We start from the raw sequence: 23,057 nt of genomic DNA, 5'->3' as shown, positions 1-23,057 counted from the left end.
AGCTACCAAACCTGTGACCCGTGCGTGTCCAAAACACTTACGGCAGGCTGTGAGTGTGCCATTAATTAATTAATGTTCCAAAATGTCTTTTAACTTTTAACTCACTGGATTGACCAACACACAGTACAATGGGAAAGTCCAATAAGCTCAGTGCAGATCTGAGAAAGAGGATCACAGATTTACCCAAATCAGGAATAACTCTTGGAGCTACTTCTAAACAACTGCAGATCTCTAGATCATCAGTTCAAACAACTGGATGTAAGTACAAGTTATTGGGAGGTGGAGCCACTTTGCCAAGCCACTGTGAGGAAATTGGTTCAGATGGTCAGGACTAACCCAGGAACAATGCAAGAACAGGCCTGCCATGAACTGGAAACTGCTGGAACCCTGTCTACAGTCAAGTGCATTTTACATCACCATGGACTAAGAGGCTGCCATCCACAAAAGATGCCCCTGTTCCAAAATTGACACCTTCAAGCCCGACTAAAGTTTGCAGCTGATCATAAGGGCAAAGAAAAAAACCTTCTGGAGGAAAATTTTCGGGTCAGGTGAGATAGAGATTGAGTTGTTTGGCCACAATAACCAGAGGTACAGATGAACACTGTACCAGCTGTTAAACATGGTGGTGGTAGCATCATACTCTGGGACTGTTATGCTGCCAGTAGAACTGGTGCATTGCACAAAGTGGATGGAATAATGAAGGAGGATTGGCTCAGAATTCTTCAACATAAACCATCAGAAACTTGGACACAACTGGGAGTTCCAACAGGACAGTGACCCCAAACACACATCAAAGCTGGTTGTGGAATGGATAAAACATTCAGCTTAAAACAAGTCCTGACTTCAACCCTATCAAAAACATGTGGACTGTACTTAAAAGTCAGGTATGTGCCAGGAAACACACACATTTAAGTGCATTCTACTAATTCTGGCAAGAAGAGGGTCAAATATCCAACCAGAAATCTGCCAGAAGCTTGCTGGTGGATAAAAAAAAGTGTCTAGTCAAGGGAGAAACTTACTAAGGGACATTTCACCAAATATTAGGTGTGGTGTATGTATAGTTTTGACCCTGTGTTGATTTCAGAAAAGCCAAAATAAATGAAACTTGTGCACCAAATTCTTGGGCTGTTTTCTATTAAATGTATGTTGTACAATCACTCTGCAAAAAGAACATCTCATCTCATTATCTCTAGCCGCTTTATCCTTCTACAGGGTTGCAGGCAAGCTGGAGCCTATCCCAGCTGACTACGGGCGAAAGGCGGGGTACACCCTGGACAAGTCGCCAGGTCATCACAGGGCTGACACATAGACACAGACAACCATTCACATTCACACCTACGGTCAATTTAGAGTCACCAGTTAACCTAACCTGCATGTCTTTGGACTGTGGGGGAAACCGGAGCACCCGGAGGAAACCCACGCGGACACGGGGAGAACATGCAAACTCCGCACAGAAAGGCCCTCGCCGGCCCCGGGGCTCGAACCCAGGACCTTCTTGCTGTGAGGCGACAGCGCTAACCACTACACCACCATGCCGCCCGCAAAAAGAACAGTTAAAAAAAATCATTGAAAGTCCAATATTGCCATGACATTCATATCCGTGTATGTAAACGCCAGACTTCAACTCTGTGTTTGTGTGTGTAAACAATTACTGTTTAAGGCTAACCTTAAAATCTCAAGGGGGAATGCACTTCAGTGCTAATAAGAAAGGTGCATATCTTCTGTTATTATATTCACTTGGTAGTTTTACATACAGTATACCACTCATCAAACTATTACACGAGAGCAAATGGGATGTAGTCTGACAAGGAATATACTGTATATTTGTTTACAGTGTCATATGGTAGTTATATCCTAAAACAATGCAGAGACTCACAGTTTGATGTGCTCAGAGCTGTGCAAAACATACTAGCAGAAGACCAGACAGAATTTGCTTCAGCTGAAGCATTCTGAAACCTCCAGTCCTGCACAACTTTACTAAAGGACATGAAAAGAAGGGTCTGCTGATGAGAAAAAAGAAATACTGCAATCACAGCTGTGTTTACTTTCTATTGAACTGTACAATTTGGACAGCTTTTGCAGTATCCACTGCTGAACACTTGATTGAAATCGATTTCGACATCTGATTAGTCTATTCTTTTTATTACCAAAATCCCAAATCGAAAATGTTATGAATACAAATATTAATCAGTGTCAAATAGAGGAAACATGAAGAACATGCTGTGCATTACACTGTCAAAGAGTGTTAAAGTTGGTCACATGGCTAAGGCCATGGCTCCAAGGTGCCTTCATGCTCGGTGCGGAACATGCGATTGCTCTCACTGCTTATTAAGATGTTTTGTGCTCTACTCTCTTAAAATGGCAACTTTTCTGTTTAGTATCTGTTTCAAAAAATATCTTGTTAGGCTATACAGACACACATTACAATGATGCACAAAGATGAATTCAAATCTTGGTTACTAATTGCACTTTGACAAATTTCAAATAGTCCTTTTGCTAGAATTGTTGTTAAATAATTAAAAGAAAGAAAACTTTTAATGTCAAAAAGTTATTTTAAATCTTTATATGTGCACAACCAGAAGAATTAGAATCCATGTTTGGCTTTCACATTCTCAAAGTGGGAAGCTTTACTCTCCTCTGAGGCAATAGTGGTTGGTGGGGCTGGTATAGATGTAGAGGAAGGAGTGGAGGGGGGCACCAAAGAGGTGGGTATACTAGAGCCTGGCATGCTGGGCTGGCCATACTGAAGTGGCTGAAAGCACTGGGTCTGCATGTGGAGGTTCTGCTGTGATAAAGGAGGGATGGAGGGCTGAGTGCAGGCTGGAAGGGCATGGCCTCCTGTGCTGCTGGCTGATATGGGAGCACTCCTGATGTTTTGGGAGATTGTCGGGAACCAAGCTGCAGGTGAAGCCTAAAGAAGGACACAAAACATCAATCTAATAGGAATGCTTTAAATGCAAGATGCAAAAGTAAGGACTGTAAGTGTTATACAAAATCCAAAATGACAGTCATCTACATCATTCTCTGATACACTGCTACTATGTAAAAAAGCTTACAATCAGGGATTTCAGAGTTCATTTAATGAAAGGTTTAGGAAACGTGTCTCTGACTTACAAGGTGCATTAGGTAAGATTAGTCTTTTTTTCCAAGATAGGGTCTCTAACAATTAGGTGGGTTCAACATTTCAATGATTCCTGGCCGTGTTTAGGAAATTCTTCCACCAGGATCTATAGTGGGCCATAGGGTGTCTATAAAATGACCGATAGAAGGCACATAGTATAAACAAAAACAAACATTTCAGACTACAAGTCTATTTTACAAATGGAGTTTCTCAGAGACTTAATACCATTGTCATGGCTAAGGCTAAAGGCCAATTTATGCTGACAACCCAGTCCTCGCAGATGGCGTCGCAGATGGCGTCTGCAAAGCCCCCCCCTTCGCAGACGCTCTGCGCGCACCTCCCAAAAATTGTGACCACCGCAGACAGCCTCGCAGACAGCGTCGCAGACAAGAGGGCTCTGATTGGTCCACTCTACATCCGCTGTACACGCATTTCCGCTTCCCTACTTTCCCGGTTTGGTTTGTTTTCACGACCGCCATTTTTAAAAACACGAGCGAAGATGGAGCAGCACGAAGAGCAGTTGATCGAGGAAGTGAGGAAGTACGTACATCTGTACGACTCCAGTTCTAGTCATTATAAGTAACCGGAGGATAAACACTCCACTAACCACACCCACCAACTACTCCTAGCGATTTCGCGACTTTGCGCCCCCTTGTGTTGTGGCGGTGAATAACATCGCGCACGCCTATTAGGGCCTCTGCATGCTCTTGCGACAAGGCTTTCGCAGATAGCTTTTCGCAGACAGTTGTAATTTATCGTTGAGCGGGGAGTAATAGGCGTGCGCGATGTTATTCACCGCCACAACACAAGGGGGCGTGAAGTCGTAAAATCGCTAGGAGTAGTTGGTGGGTGTGGTTAGTGGAGTGTTTATCCTACGGTTACTTATAATGACTAGAACTGGAGTCGTATAGATGTACGTACTTTCTCACTTCCTCGATCAACCGCTCTTCGTGCTGCTCCATCTTCGCTCGTGTTTTTAAAAATGGCGGTCGTGAAAACAAAACAAACCGGGAAAGTAGGGAAGCGGAAGTGTGTGTACAGCGGATGTAGAGTGGACCAATCAGAGCCCTCTTGTCTGCGACGCTGTCTGCGAGGCTGTCTGCGGTGGTCACAATTTTTGGGAGGTGCGCACAGAGTGTCTGCGAAGGGGGGGGGGGCTTCGCAGACGCCATCTGCGACGCCATCTGCGAGGACTGGGTTGTCAGCATAAATTGGCCTTTACTCCCCGCTCAACGATAAATTACAACTGTCTGCGAAAAGCTATCTGCGAAAGCCTTGTCGCAAGAGCATGCAGAGGCCCTAAGGCCATGACAATGAATTGTTTTTATCTTCCAGGTTATTTGTACAAGTAAGGAATAAATAGACTATTGAACCTTTAAGCATTTAAAAGGTTTAAAACACTTTCTTCTTCCAGTTGCTCCCATTAGGGGTCACCACAGTGGATCTGTTCCACATATTTGATTTGACATAGGTTTTACACCAGATGCCCTTCCTAATGCAACCCTCCCCAATCTATCCAGGTTTGGGACCGGCACTAAGTATGCACTGGATTGTACAACCCCAGTGGCTGGGTATTTATACCTAATCTGCCTGTCTTTGGACTGTGGGGGAAACTGGAGCACCCACGCAGACATGGGGAGAATATGCAAACTCCACATAGAAAGATTCCCGGCAGTCATGAGGCTCAAACCTGAAGCCTTCTTGCTGTGAGGTGACAGTGCTAACTACTGCACCACTGTGCCACCCAAATTTTACAGTTTCTACTATATCTAGAATATTGGAGTAACATTCTCATGGTTTGTGGGAAAATAAGGAATCGTGAGACAGGCTTACGGCAACTTGGGGTCATCTCATCTCATTATCTCTAGCCGCTTTATCCTTCTACAGGGTCGCAGGCAAGCTGGAGCCTATCCCAGCTGACTACGGGCGAAAGGCGGGGTACACCCTGGACAAGTTGCCAGGTCATCACAGGGCCGACACATAGACACAGACAACCATTCACATTCAATTTAGAGTCACCAGTTAACCTAACCTGCATATCTTTGGACTGTGGGGGAAACCGGAGCACCCGGAGGAAACCCACACGGACACGGGGAGAACATGCAAACTCCGCACAGAAAGGCTCTCGCCGGCCACGGGGCTCGAACCTGGACCTTCTTGCTGTGAGGCGACAGCGCTAACCACTACACCACCATGCCGCCCATGCAACTTGGGGTAATTTTATGATTTTAATTTGAGCTATCTTTAATGCTTCTCTCTCTCTCTCACACACACACGGCACTGTGCTGGTTCTCTCTCTTTGCAAGCACATAAAACAACACACTTTAGTGGATTGTCAGTGATTAGACGCAGGTGAGACTCATTGTGTTACCTGACTACTCTCCACCCACAGCCGAAGCTCGATCAGGGCCCTGCTGCCATGGTTGGAAAATTCAAACAGAAATCGAAAATTGAATTTTTTTCCAGACAGTGCTAAACAAAATGGTTTGTTTACTGACCAAAAGAGGCAAATTAAGTGTGAGTTGTAGTGTGTACCAGTTGAATGCTTGGTCAGCTTTTCCTTCAAAGTTTCTTTCTAGGAGAGCACAGTGAATTATTATTATTATAACAACATGCCAATCACAGCTCATGCACATGCTGTAGCAAGCCCCTGTCCCCTGCATGTGCCCTCACTCAAACACCTGAAAGGACTCAAAACTGACACAGAATTAGCCACATTTCTGATTGACAGGTAATCACCCCTGCTTGATTTATGTTTGACTTGATTTTTGGAAAAAATTAACCACAAAACTAAAATGGTAATAGTTAACAGTAACACTCCATAGCATATCTCTCATGCCACTGTGATATTGCAGTCGGGTTAACATTAGCTTGTTTCCGATGCTAAGGCTGTTTTGTTTGAAAGTTTCTGAAAATATCTTTGTGAAGTCCCCAGGCAGTTGTATCAGTTCGGTCCTGATATTTATGTGTGCCTGTTCTCTCACAGCTAAATGTGAATGATAAGTGGTTTACTGCTTATTTAGCACTACTCACAACCATTTCTGTTATCAAACAACTTCAGTTGCCATGGTTGCTAGCCTGCGCGTGCACAGTATCCTCCTCAATGGGGGAGGGGCTTTGGAGGCAGGTCTGGAACACACAGGAGACAAAGTAGGAGGGACCTGAAAGTTGTACTTGTTCAAAATTTCAAGCTGAAGCCCACTCTCTTCTCAATCCTCAATTCAAGTGTGAGACAACATCTCACATACACATTACGTATATACAGTGCCCTCTACAATTATTGGCCCCCTTTGTAAAGCTTAGTAAAATGGGTTGGAAAAAAATACAGCTTTTGGTGAAGTCACTTCATCTCACACTGAGACAATGAGAAAAATCCAACCTTTAATTGAAATAAATTTATTCAGAGAAAAACAAATCCGGGCAGCACGGTGGTGTAGTGGTTAGCGCTGTCGCCTCACAGCAAGAAGGTCCGGGTTCGAGCCCTATGGCCGGCGAGGGCTAGTCTGGTTAACACCAGACCATATCACAAGTGAAATATGGTCTGGAATCCGCCTATTGAATTTCTCGTAGGGGAGGTGTGGTTTACGATTGTCAACGGCCGTTTATTGGACGTTGCGAATGTCTATCATTTGGCGTATATACGTAGTCCATGGCCAATCATGGCAGTTGTACCCGGTGATGTAGTTAGAGCGGCGAAGAAAGACTGAAACGCCAAATGCTGTTCTTTTTTTAAAACAAACTTTTGCTCTAAACTATTCAGAACAGTGTCTAAAGCTTGATCGAAAGTTTGGTTCGTATCGCTCGCCGCCATGTTAAATGTGATCCATAAACAGTCCCAAATAAACTACAAGCTTCCGTTTGTCGAGTAGTACGCGTCACCGTCTTTCCACCCCTCCCCACTCTCTGATTGGTTCCCTAACTCAGGCGAGCCTTTAGACCATAGTTTCCATGCTGTCTTTTCAGATCGGAATGATTGTGCAAAGCAGCATGGGATTTCCCAGGCTAGGCGAGGGCCTTTCTGTGCGGAGTTTGCATGTTCTCCCTGTGTCCGCGTGGGTTTCCTCCGGGTGCTCCGGTTTCCCCCACAGTCCAAAGACATGCAGGTTAGGTTAACTGGTGGCTCTAAATTGACCGTAGGTGTGAGTGTGAATGGTTGTCTGTGTCTATGTGTCAGCCCTGTGATGACCTGGCGACTTGTCCAGGGTGTACCCCGCCTTTCGCCCGTAGTCAGCTGGGATAGGCTCCAGCTTGCCTGCGACCCTGTAGAAGGATAAAGCGGCTAGAGATAATGAGATGAGATGAGAAAAACAAATCCCTCATCAAGAAATAATTATTTTCAACAAAACAGTATTAAGTAATTAAATACTTTGTACAACCTCCCTTTGCCAGTAGAACAGCAATGGGTCTTCTCCTATAACTTTTTATAAGGTTGGAGATACACAGCAGGGCATCTGAGACCATTCTTCTTTGGACTCCACCAATCCACAGTCAGACAGATTGTGTACAAATGGAGGAAATTCAAGACCATTGTTCCCCTCCCCAGGAGTGGTCGACCAACAAAGATCACTCCAAGAGCAAGGCGTGCAATAGTCGGTGAGGTCACAAAGGACCCCAGGGTAACTTCTAAGCACCTGAAGGCATCTCTCACACTGGCTAATGTTAATGTTCATGAGTCCACCATCAGGAGAACACTGAACAACAATGGTGTGCATGGCAGGGTTGCAAGGAGAAAGCCACTGCTCTCCAAAAAGAACATTGCTGCTCGTCTGCAGTTTGCTAAAGATCACATGGACAAGCCAGAAGGCTATTGGAAAAATGTTTTGTGAACAGATGAGACCAAAATAGAACTTTTTGGTTTAAATGAGAAGCGTTATGTTTGGAGAAAGGAAAACACTGCATTCCAGCATAAGAATCTTATCCCATCTGTGAAACATGGTGGTGGTATCATCATGATTTGGGCCTGTTTTGCTGTATCTGGGCCAGGATGGCTTGCCATCATTGATGGAACAATGAATTTTGAATTATACCAGCAAATTCTAAAGGAAAATGTCAGGATAGCTGTCCATGAACTGAATCTCAAAAGAAGGTGGGTCATGCAGCAAGACAATAAACCTAAGCACACAAGTTGTTCTACCAAAAAATGGTTAAATAAGAATAAAGTTAATGTTTTGGAATGGCCAAGTCAAAGTCCTGACCTTAATCCAATCAAAATGTTGTGGAAGGACCTGAAGCGAGCAGTTCATGTGAGGTAACCCACCAACATCCCAGAGTTGAAGCTGTTCTGTACGGAGGAATGGGTTAAAATTCCTCCAAGCCGGTGTGCAGGACTGATCAACAGTTATTGGAAACATTTAGTTGCAGTTACTGCTGCACAAGGGGGTCACACCAGATACTGAAAGCAAAGGCTCACATACTTTTGCCACTTACAGATATGTAATATTGGATCATTTTCCTCAATAAATAAATGACCAAGTATAATATTTTTGTCTCATTTGTTTAACTGGGTTCTCTTTATCTATTTTTAGGACTTGTGTGAAAACCTGATGTTTTAGGTCATATTTATGCAGAAATATAGAAAATTCTAAAGGGTTCACAAACTTTCAAACACCACTGTAATCCACGTGTCTGGACAGAGTATGGTGCAAGGATATTTTCACACAAAGCTTTGGCTTTTGTTTTTCCACAAGTCACCCCCTTTGCTATGGATGAGTCGGTGTAGATCTCTTGGGTCAACTTTTACTCCACAGTCAAGACTGCTGTATGACTGGTTATGTTTGACTGCATGATAAATTTTACAAAGCTCTGCATCAGGGATTTTGTCATCTTTAGGCGTTGAAGCTTCATGAAAAAAATGGTAACCGTGAAGAGGCACTTGCGTTCTGACTGTTGCCTTTGTGCTCATCTGTGCAGCATGTCGGTCGATTGTGACTTTCCCTTTGCTGATTACATCCACATTGCAATGACATAAAGTAAGCATGAAAGTCATCCTTTCTGCCATTTTTGCAATGAATTGATGATCTTTTACCCATTTAGGTTTAAATGAAATTTTTCTTTTAGGTATTTTTGCTACATTACAAGTAGGTAAAACTGGGTCTGTAGCTGGCCAAACCATCTCTCACCTGGCATGATGTGACCTCAAGCCACATATTATCGCTAATTTGGTAACGTTCAGCTATTGACCAATGAAATTTCAAATATTTATTTGGCAACTTCGTCTAAAGATTTGTTAGATCAAAAGTCTTTATGGGGTGTATAATTAGACAAAACCTATGTATTAATAACATTGCTCATTTATTTCTTCGTTCAGGCCTATGTAATTATTTATTATATACCATTAGAGAAAGTATAAAATAGATATTATCTCAAAAGGAGGACAAATGAGCATCCGGCTCAAAGCTGTGCTGGTAGATGGATATGTTATTTCAAAAATGGACTGTCTGACCTAAAACCAGACAGATGTCAACACTACTAAGGGAATTTGGCCTCCGTGTCACCTCATATTTGTACCCCAGTTAATCAGGAAGTCATGGATTACAGCTTGAAATTTCCTACACACTCCAATCAACTCAAAAATGTACAATTTAAATTAGAAACATGCCTCAGATACATTGTGTTCACTATCATTTCCAGGGCTGCCAGTAGTTGTGGCACATGTCTTTTTGTTGAAAACAATTATTACTTGATTAGGGATTTGTTTTTCTAAGAATCAATGTATTTCAATTAAAGATTTGATTTTTCTCATTTTTTCAGTGTGAGATGAAGCGACTTCAGCAAAAAGTGGATTTTTTCAAACCCTTTTTACTAATCTTTACAATGGGTGGCAATAATTGTAGAGGGCACTGTGAAAGTATACAGACAGATCATATAGTTGCAGCTGAAGAGATGAATTACCTCAGTGAGCTGATTCCAGCCACCTAAATCCTGCACTTGCTGAATTTTCTTGAGCTGATTGAGCGATGGTTTGTGGATGGCAGGTCCAATGGACTCCTTTGTCCAATCATCTACAAGTTTGTGCAGTTTGTCTGTGAAGGTGCTCTCTCGACTGGATAAACCTTGGGCTGAGAAAATGTAGACATGACATTGCTAAGATAAACTAAACACTAGAAGTTGCATAGACTAATTGACTAATACCCTGTCCACACTAGGGATTTTGTACCAATACGAAACTACTTTCGTACTGCAACACCTGTCCACACTAGCAACTATACCGGTACTGTAGCGGTATAACTGTATCGGTACGAAACCCACAAATGTATGGGTTTCGTACCGGTACAGTATCGGTACTGTAGCGCTTCGCTGTAGTGTGGATAGATGAAGCGGCTCTGTATCGATACAAATATAATGCGCATGCGCAAAGTCACACACCTCAATTGATGTCTTCGCTGAATAAAATAGTGAAGAACGGAGATTCGTTTGTTTCTTTCTCAACTGCCTCGCGCGTTTTATACGATTCGACTGAATAAATGACCACCAGAAATACAGACTGTACACTGACAACAAGAAGCACACACACATTGTTTCATCCGTACGGAAGCTGAGAGAGGCCCTTCATATAATCCTTTTTTTTTTTTTATTCACCTTGTTATCCCGAGATAACAACATAATTAATTCAGGATCTCGAGAAAACAACACTACTAATTCGAGATCTCGAGAAAACAAAACCGTTATTTCGAGATCTCGAGAAAACAAAACAATTGTTCCGTGATCTCGAGAAAACAAAACAATTATTTCATGATCTTGAGTAAACAGCTGAGAAATGGTTCATTCAGGTGCGCCAAGAGACTTGTGATATGCTGACTTTGGGGCTATTTCTCATTCTGTATAGACGCAACTTTGGTCATTAGAATGTCTGGAATAATCGATCACCTAATAAGGCAATATTTTGATCAGGGGTTGACACAGGGAGAGATTGCATGAAGTCTTTTAATAAGGGACCATTTCAAAATTAGTCCGCGGCACCTCCGCAGAAGACTGGCCCGGCTTTGTCTCTACCAACGGAGATACAGTGATCCAGCTGAGATCATGAAATCATTGTTTTGTTTTCTCGAGATCACGGAATAATTGTTTTGTTTTCTCGAGATCTCGAAATAACGGATGCCATATATTCTCGGAAGGAAGTTACTCGGTAACCACGGAAACATTTCGCGCACGCGCATTTCAAATACCGTGAAAGAAAACCGCAAACATTTCTCGCTAGTGTGGACAGATGCACTAAACTGTACCGGTATACTTTGTATCGATACAGTTATACCACTTTCGTACCGGTATAAGTGTGAACACAGCATAAATCACTAAACAACACTGTGGGAGATGTCAACTAATCTGGGTGGTAAAAAGAAAAAATAAACAGTGGAGAATATGGTGAAGAAAGCAGCTAAATATACTTATGTACTGTAATGTACTGTTAGTCTGAAAATATTTCAAACTAGATTGAAGCCAATTCTACAGTCAACTGCACAAGACTACAGTGGGAAATTTTTTTCCTTTACTTTAATGAACCATTAACACTGATATCACAGCATGATGTAGAGAAGCATACACATATCAATCAAGAATGACTTCCTACAGTGATTTTTGTTGTCCCTGAAAGCTAAATAAAATTTAAATAAAATCCATGCACTATGACAGAATGAACTCTAGTTGACTATTTTTGCAAATTATTGGTCAACTACTAAAAATTAGCAGTTGTGCAACTTCTACTAAGCACGGAGCTGAGAATCCTTTTGGTGTTGCGTTGATTTCTGTTGGTTTCATACCTGTTTTAGAAGTCAGTGAAGCTGTTTTTTCAGGTTTGCAGTAAGAATGTAGTCTGTTTGGCTCTTCACCAGAGTAACTGCTGGATTGCTGGAGAGAACCTGAGAGTGGGTATAGTTATACAGATTTCAGGTTAATCAGGGCATATACCTCACAAATTTTCTAAACAAAAGTAAAGAAACTCAGGTAGCCCAGATACTTATCAAAATAAGTCCTTTATAAAAAGAAATGCTGATGAATTTTCTCCACCTAAGTCCAGGATTATTTAAATCTGTGCTGCTTATGAACCATTTCCTTTCAAAAAGAGATGGTCAGCACCTTGGAGTGTGACTCCGTTGTTGTCAGTGTGGGAATGAGGACGAGGGCGGGGTTTAGGTTTCGAGGGTCGGGGTCTGCGGGGAGAAATGGCCAGTGAGGTTGCAGGGATTGAAGGGGACTGATGGTGATCTTTCAGATTGCGCAGTTGCCTGTAGAGCTCCTGTAGTTCTTGCTTCTGCTGTGCCTGCAGTGACACCACTTCCTTGATGTGTCTGTTAAAGAATGAGAGAACCCGGAAGAGAGAAAGAGCAGACGTGAAAAGAAAGCAATATATAAATATGAAATGTAATATAATATAATATGAAAACAAGATTTGGAGAAATTCAAATATGGCTTAAATTATGGCATGAAAAATTCAAGAAAAAAACCCCCCCAAACTCCGCAATTACCAATTCAGTTAAAGATATTATAGTTAAATAAAAAACAAACACTATCAATCAATCAAAATTAAATAAAAAAACATGTAATTAACAAAAACTAGAACTAGATGCCTCACGTTAAAAAGTGAATTAATTTATATTTCTGTATTTTTTCTGCATAATTTGCTTGAGTTCTAGTTTAGTCTCAAAAATACAACAGCTAGCAGGAAACGCAAGGTCTGCATATGGATATATTGGACTTCAATGTTCTATATAAAAATGCCTGCTTCAAATTTTTTTTAATTATTGCTTTACTTTTCTCTTAGTTTCTGCAGTTCCCTTCTCAGGTCCTCATCCTCTACCTCACTCTCATCACCACTGCTTCCTGTTGGAGAGTGTGTGTGGCTACGTGCTGGATGGTGGTAGCCCACCAGGATTGTTCTTTCTTCCTTTTCTCCATCCTTTGCTTTTGTCTTCCTCTTATCTTTCTCCAGGTCTGGAGAGATAGGCGAGCTGTCGGTAAGCTGCTCCTCTTTCTCCTCTGCCTTCATGATGGAAAAGCGCCCCACTGTCTTGGGAACATTTTTACAGTTCGAGGCTACCTTCTCTGTGGGAGTCAGGTCCTTGGGCTGGGTTACTGGAGTCACCTGGTTGAAAAAGAACAAACATCCTGCACCTCTCTTTCTACCAACTGGAAGGGTAAAAATGTCATTTTTGCAGTTTATGGTCATCAAATATTGGTGTCTAAAAGCTATGAAAATCCAATGTCACTGCTCATGAATACTGATAAGAGAACATGCACTTTGCACTTCCTGATGTGTCTTTAGGTAAGCTCTATCTTGAAACACAATACATTAAAAAAAATGGAATCAGTGTTTGCAGTAATGATAAAAACTCTGATAGCATGAGTGAGGTATCTTAGTATGGGATATGCTTCTATATGAAGTCCTCAGAAGCTCTAATTTCAATACGACTCCAGTACTGCCAAACAAACTCAACCCAAAGTCTGATAAACACAATTTGAATCTTCCAAAACATGCAGACATCCATAATTCATGGCCTGTCCTGCAAGCTGCATCACTTGGGCACACTTACAATTAATACAAGGTAGGCACAAAGTGGGATCCAAAGTGGGGCAGTCAAATCCAGTCTGTAAAAGCCTACAAAATACAACACACGGTCCAATGCAAGAGCCTCCAAGAACCACTGGGACAGATGCTGAGTTGTTATAGACTTGCCAAAGAAAGGTTTTGAACATGAAACAAACAGTTCTGGGCGGCACGGTGGTGTAGTGGTTAGCGCTGTCGCCTCACAGCAAGAAGGTCCGGGTTCGAGCCCCGTGGCCGGCGAGGGCCTTTCTGTGCGGAGTTTGCATGTTCTCCCTGTGTCCGCGTGGGTTTCCTCCGGGTGCTCTGGTTTCCCCCACAGTCCAAAGACATGCAGGTTAGGTTAACTGGTGACTCTAAATTGACCGTAGGTGTGAATGTGAGTGTGAATGGTTGTCTGTGTCTATGTGTCAGCCCTGTGATGACCTGGCGACTTGTCCAGGGTGTACCCCGCCTTTCGCCCGTAGTCAGCTGGGATAGGCTCCAGCTTGCCTGCGACCCTGTAGAACAGGATAAAGCGGCTAGAGATAATGAGATGAGATGAGACAAACAGTTCCTGTGACATAGTTCCTGTTTTCAAATTGTTTGCTGCAAGTTTCTTGTTGGTGTCAGCATTTAAACTACACCCTTTTACTGTTTTTTCATCAATACTTTTCTATATAGTTTTATTTTGTTGCATTTTCCACTTTCTCTTCTGCTGCATTTTCTCAAAGAACGCTTTTTTCCCTGTTGAAAGACAGTAAGTGAAGGCCAACAGCATCGGATTTTCCTTAAATATCAACAAAATCTTCAACTAAGGTACGTTAACCCCTTGGCTGCCACCCATAATTAATTGTAATGTACCAGGCATATAGGACAAAAATAGGTCAAAATTGGGATATTTTGATAATCTTTCTCTAACTTGTTCAGAACTTTATATTTTTAATATTTGTATATAAAAATCCCAAAAAACACTTATAGAGTAAAAATAACTTTAAAATAAAAAACAACTTCAAAAACATCCAAAAAAACCCCAAGACAACGGGTCTTGTCAATGAGAACCTGTCCTTAAACATGAATTACTAATACTTGAAAACACAATGTACACCAAGGGTCCATGTATTCCAAGTAACTAGGTACCATTTTTATGATGGTCTTTGGTATGACCCAACCGTGAATAGAACTCGCAATCTCCTGATCAAGAAACAGACACGCTAACCACTAGGTCAACTCACAGCAATGTGCCACTGTGAAGTAAAAGTAATGTGCCATATAAGGTACATAAAAGAAGCTGTTTATGATGAGTAGCATACATCATAAGGCACAGTGGTAAAAGATTTCATGACATACGTGACTCATCCAAGGGCACTGAAGGGGTTAATCATTCATCATGGCAAACATTCAGCTTGTTCAGTGTGTTGAGTTCAGGATGTTTAGTCATTCTTCCTCCATCGTTAGTAAAAGTTTTATGTGTGATAAGTGTATGTCATTTATTTAGCTCTCTGATGGAGAAGATTGCAGCATTAGAGATCTGCATTCAGACTCTAGAGAAGGTTAGTGAGAGTGAGAGCAGCACTGACTCTGTAGGGGAAAGTCTGGATGCCTTAGGTAGAGTTGGCAATCCCACCACTCTGGTATGAGAGTCCTCACAACAGGATGAATGGGTGACGACTCTGGCGACATAATTGCAGGGCCAAAGCAAATGCATAGGAGCACCACTTCTCTCCACTTCACGTGTCTAACAGGTTTGCTCTCCACAGTGAAGCACCTGCTGAGAAACCTGAAAGAGCTCTGGTTATTGGAGACTATCTTATGACACGTGAAATTAGCTAGGCCTTTAGGGGCACCAGCAGCTTTAGTTGAGTGTATACCAGGTGCCAGGTGCTGGACATAGCATGTAATCTTAGGGTCTTAGGCACGCATGGGTTTTCAAAGATAGTTATTCATGTACGAGCTAATGATATATGCCTTCATCAGTCTGAGGTTAATAACAGTAACTTTGTAAAGGTGTTTAAATTAGTGAAGGCGATGTCTGATGCTGTAGTATGCTCTGGCCCCATCCCAATGTGGCGTGGCGATGTAGCTTACAGCAGGTAATTGTCACTGAACTGCTGGATGTCCAGGTGGTGCTCAGAAAACAATGTGGGCTTTATCAATAATTGGAGTAATTTTGAGGGCAAGGCTGGCCTGTTAGGGCGGGACAGTATCCATCCCACTCATGAAGGTGTTTCCCTTATTTCTTGCAGCATAGCCTCATCATCTTAGAACAGGTCTACCTTAATCTGTGGCAATCCAGAGCCAAGGCCAGGGAGCAGACAAAACAGGTTAAATCAACCATCTGTTACATGCTTTGAGTCATCACTCAGTTCCTCTATATTAAAATGGTGTCTGTTCCCCAAGCTAAACAAAATGTAGAAATACTCCGAGTTTGTTTTAGTAACCTAATTAACATAAAATTAGATCATACTGAATATACAGCCAGCACCTCTGATCAAAAGGTAGGACTGTTGAATATTAGATCGCTTACATCTAAATAAGATCTCTTACATACTTATTGTTAATTAAATTATTACTGATCAGGAGTTTAATGTACTCTGTTTAACAGAAACATGGATCAAATCAAAAGAGTATGTAGCATGAAATTAACCTAGTCCTCCTGGATTCAGCCTCATCTGGCTGGCAGAGGAAGAGGCGTCACCGATTATATTGATAATCTAGGCATCATACAAAAACCTGTACATAAATTCAATTAATTTGAAGTTCTTTATACTAACATAAAATATGTAGCCACAAAAAAATAAGTCTACCCAGTTGATTCTGCTAATTATTATTTATGGACCCTGGGGCCATATTCTGAATTATTTTGTGAATTTGTGGATTTCATCTCAAACCTGCTTGTTTCTTTTGACAAAGCATTAATCAGTGGAGACTTTTTAATATTCACTTTGATAAACCCAGAAGACCCTCTGTGCGTTCATGTCCATTTTAGATTCCATAGGAGTTAATCAGAACATCACAAGATCCACTCATAATGATGGTCACACTCTTGATCTCATACTATTTTGATTAAATATAGAAAATATAGTCACACTTCCATAGTCTGAAGCTCCACAGTATCAGATCATTATCTCACCTCATTTGAAATATATCTTAGCAATAATATATGCACCTTGCCAACTTTTTAAAAAAGTTGGGACAGGGGCATGTTTACCACTTTGTTGCATCACTTCTACTTTTAACAACACTGTAAACATTTGGGTACTGAGGAGACCAATTGCTGTAGTTTTGAAAGAGAAATGTTGTCCCATTCTTGCCTGATATACAATTTCAGTTGCTCAACAGTTTGGGATCTCCTTTGTTGTATTTTGCGCCTTATAGTGCACCAAAAGTTTTAAATGGGAGACACGTCTGGACTGCAGGCAGGCCAGTTTAGTACCAGGACTCTTTTACTGTGGAGCCATGCAGTCTTAAAATGTGCAGAAAGCGGTTTGGCATTGTCTTGCTGAAAGAAGGAAGGCCTTCCCTGAAAAAGATTTTGTCTGGATGGCAGCATATTGCTCTGAAATGTGTATACATATCATTCAGAATTAATAATGCTACATATTTGTACAAGCTACCCATGTTATGTGCACTAATGCACCCTCATACCATCACAGATGATGGCTTTTGAACTGTGAACTGATAACAAGCTGGATGGTCCCTCTCCTCTTTAGCCTGGAGGACGTGGTGTCCATGATTTCTAAAAAGAATTTCTAATTTTGATTCATCAGACCTCGGGACCATTTTTCACTTTGCCTCAGTCCATCGTGAAAGAGCTCGGGCCCAGAGAAGGTGGCGGTGTTTCTGGATATTGCTTATATATGGTTTTAACTTGGACTTGTGGATGCAGTAATTAATTGTTTTCACAGATGATGGTTTTCTGAAGTGTTTCTGAGCCCATACAGCAATTTCCACTACAGACACATGTCTGCTTTTAATGCAGTGTCACCTGAGGGCCTGAAGATCACAGGCATCCAATGCCTTGTCTCTTGCATACAGAGATTTGTCCAGATTCTCTGAATCTTTTAATGATATTATGTACCACAGATGATCTGATCACCAAATTCTTTGCAATTTTACATTGAGCAACGTTATTCGTAAATTGTTGCACTGTTTGCCCACGCAGTCTTTCACAGATCGATGAACCCCTCCTCATCTTTAATTCTGAGAGACTCAGCCTCTCTGGGATGCTCTTTTTATACCCAATCATGTTACTGACCTGTTGCCAATTAACTAAATTAGTTTCTTTTTGCATTACGCAACCTTTTCAGTCTTTTGTTCCCCCTGTCCCAACTTTTCTGAAACATTTTGCTGACATCAAATTCAAAATGAGCATATATTTTTCAAAAAACAACAAAATTTCTCAGTTACAACATTTGCTGTGTTGTCTTTGTACTATTTTCAATGAAATATAGGGTTTCCATGATTTGCAAATCCTGACATTCTGTTTTTATTTATGTTTTAAACAGTGTCTCAATTTTTTTGGAATTGGGATTGTATTTAATACTGTACTGCAATATTAACTAAGAATAAGATGACCATGGGAACATGTACACCTTCAATATATAGTAGTGACAACTTCATTAATTTTTTTCAGTGGCAAAACTGAAAATATCACAAAAAAAATTCACACTATTAATTTAAAGCCAGACAACTTGATAACTAACCTTGTAGAAAACAATACAACTATATCAGATCAGTTATTAGAATGTTTTACTTCCCTTTGAGAGACCAAATTCATTTCATAAATTTCCTAATCAAAATATTCAACTTGTGTACTAGATCCCTTACCTACACGTTTCTTCAAATAGATACTACCAGAAACAACCAAACCACTCCTAAAAATAATCAATTCCTTTAGCAGTAGCAGTACCTAAATCTTTTAAACTAGTAGCTTTTAAAGCCTGACATTAATATCTGTTAGCTGTCCAACTATACACAATGTCAAATATCCCCTTTTATCTTCAAGATACTAGAACAGGTTGTAACATAGCTGTTAGGCTCATACCTACATAGTGATAACATTCACGAAACATATCAGTCAGGATTTAGACCTCATCATCGCACAGAGACAGCACTGGTTAAAGTAGTAAATGACCTACTACTGGTCTCTGATCAGGGTTGTGTCTTCTTGTTTGTGTTGCTTGATGTTAGTGCAGCTTTTGACACCACTGATCACACAATTCTCCTTGATAGAGTAGAAAATGTTGCTAGAGTTAAGGGAACGGCCCTCTCCTGGCTCAGTTCTGATTTAGTTGATCAGTTTGTAAATGTAAATGTTGACTTCTCTAAGCATACTAAGGTAAAGTTTGGTGTTCCACAAGGTTCTGTCTTTGTCCCACTGCTTTTTTCTTTATATATGCTACCTCTGGATAATATTATTTGTGAACATGGTATTAGCTTCCACTGATGAGACACAGTTGCATTTGTCAGCAAAGCCAGATGAGAGAGCTTAATAAAATTGAGGAATGTGGCAGGGGTGGATAGACCCCTGTCTACAATTTGCAATACCCACTATATCATGTCAATGCCCCATACTTATCTGCATTTGATGAGACATGTCAGGCACTACACCAATGACACTAGTGAACACCATCAAAGGCTTAAGCACCATGTAAAGGCTTATGCATGTACAGCACTTTTACATGATTAACATGAGAGGTTTGCACCTTTTATATGGCCAATAACATCATTTACTATTACTATATTTGGAATGTTTTCCAAAATGTTGTAAACACTGTGTGAACTGAGTAACAACATCTTCAGTTCTTCACCAAGAAATGGTAGGGAGAACCATCCATCCATCTACGGTATAGCCGCTTATCCTGTTCTACAGGGTCGCAGGCCAGCTGGAGCCTATCCCAGCTGACTATGGGCAAGAGAGGTGGGGTACACCCTGGACAAGTCACCAGGTTCTCACAGGGCTGACACAGAAACAAACAACCATTCACACCTATGGTTAATTTAGAGCCACCAATTAGCCTAACCTGCATGTCTTTGGACTGTGGGGGAAACCGGAGCACCCGGAGGAAACCCACGCAGACACAGGGAGAACATGCAAACTCCACACAGAAAGGCCCTCACCGGCTGCTGGGCTCAAACCCAGGACCTTCTTGCTGTGAGGCGACAGTGCTAACCACTACACCACTGCACGGCTGGTAGGTAGAGCCAAAAAGACAAAAACAAACAAACAAAAAAACCTGGTGTGTGCTTGTGCTGAAACTTAAAGGTAGATCTAAAGCCTGAATTCCACCAGTTGTGCCTGCATCACGTTCTGGATACCACATGGCTGCTGGAGTTGATTGCAGCCACACTAGACATTGCTTGGGATTTCACCAGACATGTCAGAAGTGTCTCAAAAGTGGTTTTCAACTCTGCTAATAATACACACCTAGTCTATTTTTAATAGTCTATTTTAACCTAGGCAAGGCAAGGCAAGTTTATTTATATAGCACATTTCATACACAATGGCAGTTCAATGTGCTTTACAGAAGTAAAAACAAAAACAGTAAACAATAGAGAAATAAAATTACATAAAATAATTTTATCTTTATTCTAAAATAATTAATTAAAAGAATTAAAAGAATTAAAAGAAAATAATAAGAATTAAACAATAGTACAAATAAAATATTAAAATGCCAAAAAGAAAAAGGAGAAAAAGAAAGAGAAAGAGAAAAAAAAAACCTAGCAGAATAAAATAGAATAAAGTTAAAATAAATTTAAAACATGCAGAGAAAAAGATTATAAAAAATGTAAAAATATTAATTATTTAACAGAAAGCATCTGAAAACAGCTTGGTCTTTAACCTAGATTTGAAGCTGCCAACAGCAGGAGCATTTTTAATGTCCTCTGGGAGTTGGTTCCATAGCTGTACTGCATAGTAGCTAAAAGCTGCTTCACCACACTTTGTTTTAACAACAGGTTTTAATAGTAAATTTTTCTGTTGCGATCTGGTAGATCTGATTGGGTTAGGCCGCTGCAACATATCAGAGAGGTAATTGGGCCCTGTACCATTTAGAGATTTGTACACCAGCAGCAATGCTTTAAAGTCAATTCTGTAGCTTACTGGAAGCCAGTGAAGGGACCTTAGAATTGGAGTAATGTGCTCTGTTCTTTTTGTTCGTGTGAGAACCCTCACCGCTCCAAAACCTAGTCGATTTTAACTTCATGCTGTGGCTGGTCAACTTTATGCCTCTGTAGTTACTGCAGCACCGGACATCACCCTTGTTCTTGAATATTGGTACCAGTATACTTCTTCTCCACTCCTCAGGCATCCTCTCACTTTCCAAGATTTTGTTAAACAATTTAGTCAAAAAGTCAATTGCCATCTCTCCTTTGCATCTCCATGCCACCACTGGTATATCATCTGGCCTGACTGCCTTACCACTTTTCATTCTCTTCATAGCTGTTCTTACTTCCTCCTTGCTAATCTGCTGTACTTCCTGATTCACTATCTCCACCTCGGCCAACCTTCTCTCTCTTTCATTTTCTTCATTCATCAGCTTCTCAAAGTACTCCATCCACCTTCTCAACACACTCTTCACTTGTCAGCACATTTCCATCTGCATTCTTTATGAGCCTGCTGCACATCCTTCCCAACTTGATCTCACTGTCTTGCTAATTGGTACAGGTCCTTTTCTCCATGCTTAGTTTTGGACCTTTCATATAGTTCATCATACGGCTTTTCCTTCGCCTTTGCCACTGTGCTCTTTGTTTCCCTCACATCTCCTTGTATTCTTGTCTGCTCTCTTGATCTCTCTTTTTATCCCAGTTTTGCTTTGCAAACTTCTTCCTCCTTATACTCTCCTGGACTTTCTCATTCCACCACCAAGTCTCCTTGTCTTCATTTCTTTGTCTTAATGTCACTTCCAGCACCTTCCTAGCTGTCTCCCTCACCACTTCTGCCATAGTTCTGTCAGAATCACTTTCGTCATTGCAATATTTGCAACAAGTTGTATTTGGTGGGTGGCTCTGTTCTGGTCAAATGCAATGATTTGATCAAGATGGCGGCGCCCTGTTTGGCTGCAGCTGCATGGGCTTGTGACAGTTACGGTTTTTCCAATCATAATACGCTGCCTAGAATGTCAGTAATAATCAACACTCTCAGTGTTAGTATATAGTCGCCAACACTTGCTGGAATTACAATCATCCAGTGACTTCAGCTTTGTAGACACAACTATTCGGGAGTGTTTGGGTAGCCTCGGAGTGTTACGCCAGCAAGACCCAGGGGCCTATGGTGCAGCAGACTCCTCTAGCAGCATAAGCCGACGGAGGAGCAAGCAGAAGCAGTGTAATCGAAGGCAGAAGCATGGTTGTTGGGGGGGGGCTAAGAACTAAGCTAAAAGCTAACCCCTATAAAATGCTGCTTCCATCCATCTTCATCACTAACGTTCACTCCCTGGAGAACAAAATAGATCACCTTCTGGCAGGCCACATCTGTCCATACTTTTGCCTCTCACAGATTTGTAATATTGGATCATTTTCCTCAATAAATAAATGACCAAGTATAATATTTTTGTCTCATTTGTTTAACTGGGTTCTCTTTATCTACTTTTAGGACTTGTGTGAAAATCTGATGATGTTTTAGGTCATATTTATGCAGAAATATAGAAAATTCTAAAGGGTTCACAAACTTTCAAGCACCACTGTATATATCCTGCAAATCCATGCTGAAAGGCAGGGTGATGTCTTTAATCACTGTGTGAGGAATGCAAGTGACAGATGGATGTAAATGTGACAGAGTTTATTAAAGGCAAAGCTGCCAGACAAATCCAAATCATAAAGTGAAGGCGGAATCAGCAAACAGGCAATGGGCAAGCAAGGCACAGACAGGATATTAGATGTAGAGACCGATAAAAAACCAAAGTGCAAACTAGATCAATAACCAGATAATCAGCATGAACAATAATGCTTGGTAAAGTCAGGCAAGGAAACACTTAGCATTTACTTCACAAAGTCTTTGAGAACTGAGAGTCCTTAAATACACAGCGTTGATGAGGCTGTGATCATGAACAGGTGTATGTGATAATCAGCATTCCGGAGATTGAGAGTGGTGCGGTGCAGGATGATTGTTGTTGTCCACAGCAGCCATATTTGAAGGCCACTGCAAACTCTGGGAAGTGGAGTCTTGAGTACAAGCAAGTGCGGACATGACAGAACCCTCCACTCCCCCGAGGAGCTAACTCTGGGAGCGATACTTTTTCTTGGGCAGCCCCGGAGGTGAGGGCCTGGTCTGTCAGGGTGCTTGGCATGGGAGTCATGAGAAAGGAGTGGGTCTAAGATGTCCCTAGCTGGGACCCAAAAGTACTCCTTGGGACCATAGCCCTCCAACTGTACCAGATATTCTAGGTTGCCCAGGGTTCTAACTAGGCTTTTTCAGCG

General features: G+C 41.4%; 1 protein-coding gene across 1 annotated transcript in view; it reads right to left on the bottom strand.

Annotated features, from left to right (window-relative positions):
- Positions 1-2,579: 2,579 nt before the first annotated feature.
- Positions 2,580-23,057, bottom strand: part of si:dkey-151g10.3 (serine/threonine-protein kinase WNK3) — a 120,419-nt gene continuing 99,941 nt past the window's right edge. The window contains exons 19-23 of the mRNA XM_060936638.1: positions 12,868-13,199; positions 12,194-12,405; positions 11,878-11,976; positions 10,013-10,179; positions 2,580-2,911 (exon numbers count right to left, since the gene is read on the bottom strand). Of these exons, the coding sequence (XP_060792621.1) occupies positions 2,585-2,911; positions 10,013-10,179; positions 11,878-11,976; positions 12,194-12,405; positions 12,868-13,199 (1,137 nt within the window). The 3' untranslated portion in view covers positions 2,580-2,584. The remainder of the gene's footprint in view (positions 2,912-10,012; positions 10,180-11,877; positions 11,977-12,193; positions 12,406-12,867; positions 13,200-23,057) is intronic.

This window comes from Neoarius graeffei, chromosome 13, assembly GCF_027579695.1.
Source record: "Neoarius graeffei isolate fNeoGra1 chromosome 13, fNeoGra1.pri, whole genome shotgun sequence".
Lineage (NCBI taxonomy): Eukaryota > Metazoa > Chordata > Actinopteri > Siluriformes > Ariidae > Neoarius > Neoarius graeffei.
The sequence above is the reverse complement of the archived record's forward strand: the minus strand, read 5'-3'. Positions and strand labels throughout refer to the sequence as shown.